This window comes from Erythrolamprus reginae, chromosome 1 (assembly GCF_031021105.1).
Source record: "Erythrolamprus reginae isolate rEryReg1 chromosome 1, rEryReg1.hap1, whole genome shotgun sequence".
Taxonomy (NCBI): Eukaryota; Metazoa; Chordata; class Lepidosauria; order Squamata; family Dipsadidae; genus Erythrolamprus; species Erythrolamprus reginae.
In genome coordinates, this window is record NC_091950.1 from 182,307,471 (window position 1) to 182,318,062 (window position 10,592).

The 10,592-nt window shown below is 42.1% G+C and overlaps 1 protein-coding gene across 3 annotated transcripts in view; it reads right to left on the bottom strand.

Annotated features, from left to right (window-relative positions):
• CD302 (CD302 molecule) overlaps positions 1-6,338 on the bottom strand; it is a 29,337-nt gene extending 22,999 nt beyond the window's left edge. Inside the window, exons 1-4 of one of the 3 annotated variants that reach the window (XM_070731618.1) lie at positions 6,039-6,334; positions 2,630-2,740; positions 1,849-1,971; positions 646-819 (exon numbers count right to left, since the gene is read on the bottom strand). In XM_070731618.1, coding sequence (XP_070587719.1) covers positions 646-819; positions 1,849-1,971; positions 2,630-2,740; positions 6,039-6,312 — 682 coding nt within the window. In that variant the 5' untranslated portion in view covers positions 6,313-6,334. Of the gene's footprint in view, positions 1-645; positions 820-1,848; positions 1,972-2,629; positions 2,741-6,038 lie in introns of all 3 variants that reach the window. The other 2 variants (XM_070731617.1, XM_070731619.1) reach the window with 2 other exon arrangements.
• Positions 6,339-10,592: the final 4,254 nt, after the last annotated feature.

Below are 10,592 nucleotides of genomic sequence, written 5' to 3' on the forward strand. Positions count from 1 at the left end.
TTTTTTTTGGGGGGTGGGCGGAAAAGTATAGTGTCTGAGCGGCAGTCCCTTCGGGACTGGGCGGCACAGAAATATTTAATTAATTAATTAATTAATTAAACAAACAAACAAATAAATAAAAAACCTACCCTGTTTTGCATCAGAGAATTTAAAAATAAAATACTGTACTGTGTGTCTATAACAGTGAGCTCATAATAGGGCAACTCTATCAATATCAAAATGCCACTTAAATAGTTGAGCTAGTTTCAAACTAGATGTTGATTTTCTTTCTCTCTTCCTTACTTCCATTCTTTTTCTTTCTCTTTTCCTTCCTCTCCTTTTTCTATCCGTTTCTCTCTCTTCCTCTCTCTCTCCTTCCCTCTCACTCTTTCCCTCTCGGCTTCTGGGCAGGTTTGGAAAACTCTGAGTTGATGATGATTTTTATGTGAGCGATTGCTCACTGCTCAGCTTAGAGGGAACTATGACTGGGATTAAGATTAATGACCGTGATGACTGATGCTCCAGTGTGTTTTGAAGAAGATTTAAATAACAGCAGGAGTTTATCTACTTGAAAATCCTTCCACAGCCTATGAAATTCTTCGCCTAATAGAAAACTTCAATACTATAGCATTTTTGAGGCAATATTGTAGCATGGCTCTTACATACCAGTAGCTTCACACAGGATCCTAGTCAGTGGAAGGTGTTCACAGGAGACTTTTTTCCATCCACCTGAAGCTGTATGCATAGTAGCACAAGTGTTTAGAAGTTCATTGCTACTTTCTTCCTCTATCCAGTTTGTAAAATTTACTTTGGAATCATCATACCATTTGAAAATATCATCTGTAATAGTAGAGCGGATGTAAATTTATTTTTGGTGGCTTCAGAAACATGAGCCAAAGTAAAAACCTACATTGACTTGATCATTTCTTAAGTGTTTCAATTTTAGTGTTATTTATTCAATTTAGGAGAAACAGCAGAATTCTTTAGGGGGGATTTCTCTCCCCCCCCCCATTGCCTTAAATACATTAACCCTGCTACAATGATGGCCAGGAACAGCTCTTTATGAATAGCAGTGATACCCTTGATCGATAACACATAAAACTTTGATTACCTCCCGGTAAAGGTCTATCATCCTACTTTACTTTTCTTGCACTCAACCTCATTCTGAACCCCTGGTAGTGATCCTCTAGGCTTTGTATTCACAATTCTCCGTGAATTCCATAGGGGCCATTTTCCAAAAAAGGAGCAAGTGATATAAAGGGGCTTTTTCAAGAGGCAACTGGACTTTTTGATTTTTCTTTGAAGATGTTTCGCTTCTCATCCAAGGAGCTTCTTCATATCTGACCGAATGCTGCGGAAGAGTCAGTCCAAGTCTAGTTGCCTCTTGAAGAAATACTTTTGGGACAACCATGACCTGGATGACTGAGAATCTCCATAGACCAGAACAGGAGAATTCTTCTAGAAATTACATCCAGAAAACTTTTTTTATCTTGCAAAAGAAAGGATAGTTCTTAATGGCAAATGAGATCAACCCTGACTGCTCTTTAGAAGGACAGATCCTGAAGATGAAACCCAAATACTTTGCCCACCAAATGAGAAGGAAGGACTCACTGGAGAAGAGCCAAATGCTGGGAAAGACTGAGGGGAAAAGAAGAATGGGACGACAGAGACTGCGGTGGATGGATGGAGTCACTGAAGCAGTTGGTGTGAGCTTAAATGGACTTTAGGAGATGGCAGAGAATAGGAGGACTTGGAGGAAGGTTGTCCATGGGGTCACGATGAGTCGGACACAACTTTGCAACTAACAACAACAAAGTTCAAAAATTGAGAAAAGGTGGAGCCTATTTCTAACAGGATTTGTTCACTTACCATCTATGTCAAAAAACATGCCAAGAGATATGTATTCTGGACCGTGCCAATTTGAGCGAAAACTACTCTGAATAAAGTTATTTTCATCTTTGCTATTTATAGTAATAATATCCGCTCCAGAAGCTGCATTTGGGAAATAAAGACAAAAAAAAATTAAGGCTGAGTATCAATTCCTCAATTTATATGCTGCAGTTCATTTGGTCTATTGTTAGCCTTGATCATCCTGGCCATATGAAAAGATGAATATAAACTGAATAAGAAAGTTCAGTTCTTTTATTATACACTTCCTGGCTTGTTTTTGGCTTCCAAAAATATCTAAATATGCTCTGAAGTACTTAAGGATGCATGTGCATGCATATTCATGTTCGTACTGCATGACAATGCCAAAAGATTCTCCTAAATAGTCTGGAAAATTCTTGGGTAGAGATCAACAAAATAGCAGCTCTCTCTATCTCCAGCATTAGAAATGTTTGAAAGCATGCTAGATCAATGCACTTGGGAAAGTCTACATTCCCTAGCAATCAAATGAAATTGAATGGGATCAACCATAGAAGCTCAAGAGCTTTCACTGCTGTACGCTCGGCAGGTCTATATCCTGAGCAAGTAATGTACCATAATCTGTTAACTACTGTGAGTACTGTACTAACGTTCTTCAAAATGTCAAACAGACATTCAGATCTTGAAAGGACCCCCCAGTTCCTGCTCATGGTAGGCTCAGCTGATTGGTCTCTGTGAAATATACAAGGTTGGGATGAGATTGGGCAGAACAGAGCTGTCTTACCATTGTCTTGGCACAGCTCCCTGGCATCTTCCATACTGAAGACCTCTGAGGATCCCAGAAGTAGAGCATAGCAGCTCTTTTGGAATGGAATCCAAGCAATGGAAGGGCAGGCTACACAAGGAAGAGAACATGAGACCATCTGTTTCTGTTGTCATTCCCAGCTTCACAACATACAAATGAAGTGAAATGAGTTTCCCCAAATGTTTATACAGCATTCAAGACAAATTGGGCACAACCTAATCAGATTTGAAATAAATTGAGATTAATGGCAATATTAAAAATTGGGCTGCCGTCCATTTTTGTGTGTGAAGAAGGATTAAGTATGACCTTCAGGCACTTATTTCTTTAGTAAGAAAAAGACTTTGGTTGCAAAAAGGGGAATCTTCCTTTCCCAGATCTAGCAATCCAAAGCAATATTTACTTTTTAGCTTTAAAGAACAATCTAACAATAACTCTTTATTCTTGAGACGCTTCCCCTTGGATAAAATATAGCTTTTTAACATTTATTGCAGTTATTTTGATGTAGGTGTGTTTGTTTGCTGTTTTGGCCTATGTTTAATTGCATCATACTTTTCACATTTTGATCCTAGTTTTCAAATCAACTACTATTTTGTAATACTGTATTAATCTTGCTATTGAAAAGTCTTTATCTTGTTTATTATATCTAGCATTTAGATGCATCTATCACCAGAATCAGTTAGCAGATTTGGCTGATCTTGAAGAATAAAATAGAATCAAGCTAGATGGGAAACCTTTAAGAAATCAGGTCCCAGTTGGCTGAGAAAGTTGTAAAGCACTCCAAAAGAAGGCACACCATTTCCTTACTATTGCCAGAAACTATATTTAATCTCAAGAACCAAGCTCAATTCATTTTGTATTACCAGAAGCCTTTGATAATATCACTATGTTTAATCTTGGTTTAATGTGATGTTGGAAGCCAGTTAAATTCTATAAAGTTCCTCCCACCTGCTTGTGTAACATACATTCTTATATAGACTACACCCAAGCAGAACCTCTTCACTGGCTTGGGCATTCTCCCAATGATCTTATGTGTTAAATTTGCATTATTGCACATATAACTGCCTTACAGGTATGTTCCATGGGAATAGGAACCTGACAATCCAGAGTATAACAAATGGGCAGAAATTTGGCTGCCTGTCCTCAGGATCAGGTTTAGATGCCTTCTTTTAAAGACATCAGAGACAAATTGGATTCTATCTGAGGAAAAAAGAAAGTGGTCGAGAAATCTTATGTCATGACCAGGATAAGGAAAATAAACATATAATAGAAAGAGCAATACTCTGCCTAGCTAAATATCAGATTAATCCTACAACCCTGTGGTAGCTGAAGATTGTGTGAGAGTTTGTAAGTGTTTGATTCATTCTATGTCACCAAAGTAAAATGTTTCACCAAAATCTTCAGAAAACTTGCAGTCGTATTTTGCCATTATTGCACCGACTGCCAATGGGCTTCTGGACCAGATCCAGAGTCCTATTCAATACCTATAAAACCCCTTGTGGTGATGCAGCTCCAGACCACCCCAGGGTTCACTTTATTCACAATCCCCCTCTCTTTCAGGAGGTGGACTGATGAATTTTTATTGTGATCGTTTTGTGTTATTCACAACCCTAAGTCTTGTGAGAAGGCAGTACTAGCAATAAATAGTACGGCAGTAATAAAAAAGAATGAGGGGGGTTGATAATGAACAGAAAAATGGCAGCCCTAGGTTTTAAAACAATGTTTTCTTGCACTAAGAGGAGAAATGTACCTGATTTGAAGAAAAGTGTTTTATTTGTTTTTCCTTGGTAGAAGAGAAGACTGGCAAATTAACTTCTCTCAACCCCACTCTGTTTCACAAACCTAGCATACAAATTTCATATAGTATGCTCTGGATAAAAATCAACATCTCCTTATTGCTAAAGTCATATTGGATGTAAAATGGCTTTAATGGAGTTTGAACAAAGATAGTGCCTAGTTAAATACCTAGTCATTAAAAAAACATTTTCCCTATTAAATCTCCCATCCTTCTTGTTTTTCTTACTTTCAAACTGACTAATTTTCCTAAATCATCCACTTCCACACAATCCAAGTCATCCTCTAATTTTGAATTTGGTTAATCAATCAGATGATTTAATTCTACTCACAACAGGACTTTACCAACCTTGGTTGACCTGGAAGAAAGCCTAGTATGGTTGAGAACATAAGTAATGCTTAGATGGGAGTCCATTAGGCTGCAGGCTAATCCATGAATTTGAGAGAGAGAAAAAAAACTTTCCAGAAGAGAATGGTGATTCACTTCTGTATTGTTAAGCAGGTGGGGGGGGGGGGGTTCCTGTGAACACACAGGAGTCAAGCTCAATTGAACAGAGGCTTTGATTGGATTTATTGCTTACATATTTATTTTTAGGCCCTCTGTCTGAAAGCCTGGCTTGGATTCTTATGTTGCTCAATAAATGTACAGTACATCAGCCAAACTGCATAGTTTCAAACAAAACCGCCTCCCAAACTAATGCAATTTTCTGATCATCTTAAGGACAAACAGGACATTGATCTGCCTGCCATCTTACTGAATTTAGATTCTTGTGGCGAATGAAAAACAGGAAGCACTATTCCTTCGCCTCTGCAAATTCCTTGTTTGTACAATCATATTTGGCCATTAAAGAAAGAATTAAATTTCACTCCAGTCTGAATAGATCAATTAGATTCAATGATTTCCTCCCCCCCCCCATTTTCTCTCTCATCTCTCCCTCTCCTACCCCACAGAGCTGTGAGGCGTTTAAATAGGTTTCTTTAAAAAAAAACATTTAAAAAAGGCCTAGCACAGCAGCCCCGTCATTTGGAGAACTGATATTTGACCCTGCGCCAAAGAACCTTTGAGCTCCAGGGTGGTTTTCAGAATAAAATAAGAAGTGTAAGCCAAAAAAGGGGGGGGCGGGGAAGTCCCTGACACGGCAGAGAGGAAGCCCCCCTCTTCTTCCCTAGCCTCATCCTGAGAGAAAGAGGGCGAGAAAACACTGGAAAGGCAGCGCCCGAAGCTTGAAGGGTCTTGAATCAGAAATCTCCAAACTTGGCAACTCTAAGACTTTGTGGACTACAATTCCCAGAATTCTCCAGCCAGCATAGCTGTGAATTCTCCACACGGGAGAATTCTTGGAATGGAAGTCCACGAAGTCTTAAAGTTGCCAAGTTTGGAGGACCCCCCCCCCCGCGGACTCTTGAAGCCCCCTCTCCTTGTAGGTTCTGCTTCTGGATGGCAAAGGCAGCGCACCGCCTACCGGGGTTCAAGGCGGGGCAGGGCGCGCGTTTTCCACAAGGCGTCAATTGTAAAGAGCCTTAGGCGCGCGGGCTGGGGGCGGGGGCGGGCTGTATTCCCAAAGCACCACTTGGGCGTCGCCCCGCCTTTTCTTACCGTCCGTTCCTGAAGAAGGTAACGCGGCCGCCAGGAGAAAGCCGCTGAGAAAGCAGGCGGAGTAGGAAGCGGGCGAGGGGGCGCCCATGGCCGGGCAAGGAACGTCCGCCCGCCCGACCCACTGGCGTCGCTCGGAGGGGTTGAGGCCGCACAAGCGCCGCCCACCCTTTGGGCCCCAGCCACAGGGGCGAGCCAAGGGGGAAAGCGGCGCCCTCCTTCGGGCTGCTCGTCTCCTGTCAAGGGCTTGCGGGGCTCGGGAGGAAACGTCCTCCATGCTCCTAATAGCGCTTTCTCTTCACCCGGAGCAGCCGTGAGGCAGACGTTCCGCCGGTGCGGTTTTTCCTCAGCCTCCCTTTAATTTTTTTTCTCTTGCACTTTCGACGGCACAAACAGAATTCCTCCTTAAAAAACAACAGTCGGTAGACTTCTTTTGAAAAGGTTTGTTTTTTTTAAAAAAAATCCCGGCTTTATTATTCTTTTTTATAAATAACACACCAAGGTGGCGAACATAGACTCCCCCGAATTCTGAAGGGCGCTGACTTTTTAAGCTCTTTTTTAGCAATGCATTTCCCACAGCAATCTTAAGGGGAGGATTAAAAAAAAATCCATACAAACGGAGATTGCCTGCTGTAGACAAGGAGCTGTCAATGCTACTGTTTACACCTCCTATACTATCTATACCATTTATTTATTTGATTGATTGATTTGATTTGTATGCCTCCCCTCTCCGTAGACTCGGGGCGGCTAACAACAATAGTGAAACAACATATAACAAATCTAATATTTAAAATAATTTTTAAAACCCTAATTTAAAAAACCAAACATACCCACAAACATACCATGCATAAATTGTATAGGCCTAGGGGGAAGGGCATATCTCAGTTCCCTCATGCCTGACGACAGAGGTGGGTTTTAAGGAGCTTGTGAAAGGCGAGGAGGGTGGGGACAATTCTGATCTCTGGGGGAGTTGGTTCTATAATAAGGACTCAGGGATTCCTCTCATAATTGTACTACCTGATACAATTGTCCGGGGAAAGCCAATCTCATGTACAATTGCTGTTATTGGAGGACTGTGATGTAGGAGGGTGGGTTTTTTGCATGTTGCTAAATGTTGATATATCCTCAGCAAAACTAGGCAGACTTTGCCCACTGACCATCAACCACTGTCCTATACCTATCTTACCTTTTAATTTTTTTAATGCTTCATATTTGTAATGGTAATCTGTGATTCTAATAAAAATATTATTTATTACTTAATATCCCACCCACCCCATTTTCCTCACTGTGAGGTGGTTTGGGCTGAGAGAAAGTGAGTGATCACTTTCATGGCTAAGATGGGACTTTAATGCAGGATCTCCAGTTTTCTAGCCTGGTGCCTAAACCACTAGATCACGGGGGCTGTACTGGAAAGTCATTCTTTTACTCATCTTTTTTTAAAAGTCTAAAATAGGTTGAGAGTGTTCTCTTTTCAGATCACTTTACTATTTCAAACTACTCTTTAAAGTCAAACTATACTCTTAATGCCTATTAGGTCTGGAGCACTTTGATCTGTCTGTCTGATTATCTCCCTCTCTCTCTCTCATCTATCTTCTTATCTAGCTATGTAATCTATCCATCCGTCCATCCATCCATCCTTCCATCCATCCATCCATCCATCCATCCACAGTATCTATCTATCTATCTATCTATCTATCTATCTATCTATCTATCTATCTATCTATCTATCTATCTATCATCTGTCTGCCTGTCTGTCTTCCCTCCTTCTCTCCTCATCATCATTCATTATCTTACAACATTGACATTTATTTTAAAATCTGAAAATACAATTATTAAATATTTTTCTCTTAGATCCTACTGGATTTGGAGAGGTTGTTTTAAACCGTGCTTCTCCAATTAATAGGTATCTAGAGTTTGACCAGTAGAGGGCATCAGGCATTTTCCTAAATATAACTGAATACAGTGATCCCTCGAGTTTCGCGATCTCGATCTTCGCGAAACGCTATATCGCGATTTTAAAAAAAATATTAATTAAAAAAAAAACCACTTCCGCGTTTGACTTCGGGAGTCAGCTGGGAAGCGGCGCGGCTGTTTTAAAAGGTCGCAGCCGGCCTGGGGGGCTTCCCAGCACCCCCCGAACCCCCAACCTGGGTCTTCCCGGCCGCCCACACAAAGGGGAAACCCCGGCTCCTCGCTGATGCCCGCCGCTCGCCCGCCCGCCAGCAAGAGGGGGAAGACCCAGGGAAGGTTCCTTCGGCCGCCCAGCAGCTGATCTGCTTAGTAGCGCAGCAGCAGCGAGGAGCCAAATCAGGGTTTCCCCTTTGCGTGGGCGGCGGGGAATGCAAACTCCACCATCTACGCATGCACGGCCATAGAAAAAAAAGGGCGCGCATGCGCAGATGGTGTTTTTACTTCCGCAACCCTACATCGCGAAAAATCGATTATCGCGAGGGGTCTTGGAACGGAACCCTCGCGATAATAGAGGGATCACTGTATAGTTATTATAATAATTTAGCTTCTTTTTATTGCCATTGTTTTACATGAGCAGAAATTGTTCTGCTGAAATCAACAGGACTGGAAAGTGCTTGAATATTTTATACTGGCCCTGATCCAGATGTAATCATATTAAAAATGAAATTCTTCCTCACTAGTTTTGCATCTGGATCACGTTTCCAAAGAATTACACATTAAAGGTAGTTTTTCTCCGATCCTAGCAAAAAGATTAGTAAAGGTATGACAACCCCAGCACCATCTGCCATTAATGTGATGAATAACATCCATAAGTATATTTCTGTGCAGTCTAGAATATAATTGTGAGGATGGGCGGGGTGAGGGGGAGAGCCTTATTTTAGAATAGAATAGAATAGAGTAGAATTTTATTGGCCAAGTGTGATTGGACACACAAGGAATTTGTTTTGGTGCATATGCTCTCAGCGTACATAAAAGAAAAAGATACATTTGTCAAGAACCATGTGGTACAACACTTAATGATTGTCATAGGGGTCAAATAAGCAATGAAGAAACAATATTAATAAAAATCTTAGGATACAAGCAACAAGTTACAGTCATACAGTCATAAGTGGGAGGAAAAGGATGATAGGAATGTGTTCTGTCTGGGTCACTCCAGAAGCCAATACCAACCCAAAAAGAGAATCCAGACACACTGGTAAAAGGCAAAGGCAGTTTTATAAAATTCAAGAAAAACACTGGTAACAGAAAATGTCCTTACAAACAGGAAAATGCTGTATCTTCAGATATATTCACGAAGGCCAAAAGTCCATGCAGCAATACAGAATTCTTGCTGCCAAGCCAAGGCTGTAGATAGCAGACCTACACCTCCCACGGATCTTCCAAAGCTGCTGGGCCACAAGCCAGGAACAGAGACGCCGAGAAACAAGACAGGATAACGCCACGCCAAGCTCATAACACTCCACATGGCTTCAAGGCCTTGCCTGCCTTTTAAACCCTGCTGATGAGGACCACACCCAAACCCAGTTGTTTCTAATTCAATGGTGAAAAAGACCGTTGAACTTACCTGAACGGTCTTCTCGATGCACTGCAAGGAGAGTCCAAGATGGGTTATACTTCAGTCTGATTGGTAGGGACTGAGTTTTAATTTAAATAATTACTAGGCAGGCACCGCCTCCCCCCCCTTAGCCCTCCAGTCTAAAGTAAGGCGAAGGAGCAGTAAAGCCAAAACCATTTATTAACAATTGAACTTCCAAACACCAAACTGTAACCATATAACTCAAACCCCCCACAGTAACCCTGGTCCCAGAGTCGGGAGGGTTTGGACTCTCCTTGCAGTGCATCGAGAAGACCGTTCAGGTAAGTTCAACGGTCTTTCTCCAATGCACTTGGAGAGTCCAAGATGGGATATGCCCAAGTTGTGATCACAGGGAGGGACAAGACTGGACCAGGGGTTCCACATAGGAACAGACCCCTTGCAGCACTCTCCTCCCAAACGCTGCTTCCTCCGAAGCAAAGGAGTCAATCCTATAATGTTTGATAAAAGTTGATGGAGCTGCCCACGTGGCTGCTCTACATATGTCCTCTAAAGAAGCCTGGGTTCTCCAGGCCGAAGAAGCCGCCGCACTTCGAGTAGAACGTCCCGTTATCCCCGGTGGAATTGGGGATCCTTTAGTCCTGTATGCCTCTGAAATACATTCCCTCAACCATCGGCTGATAGTTTGAGAGGACACCTTGGTGCCCATGGTCCTAGTGGCAAAGGACACGAACAGGGCTTCTGACGTCCTAACAGTCTGAGTCCTCCTAACATAAATTTTTAGGGCTCGTCTCACGTCCAGTTTATGCCATCTTAATTCAGATGGATGAGTCCCACGAGCACAGAAGTCCGGAAGTATGATATCCTGAGTCCTGTGAAAGGACGTGTTTACTTTGGGGATAAACGCCGGATCCAGCCTAAGGACTACTCTGTTTGGGTCAAAGCGACAAAGATCTGGTCTTGTTGACAAAGCGGCTATCTCAGAAACCCTCCTGGCTGAAGTGATTGCAACCAGGAAAGCGGTCTTTAGGGTCAGCAACCGTAACGAGATC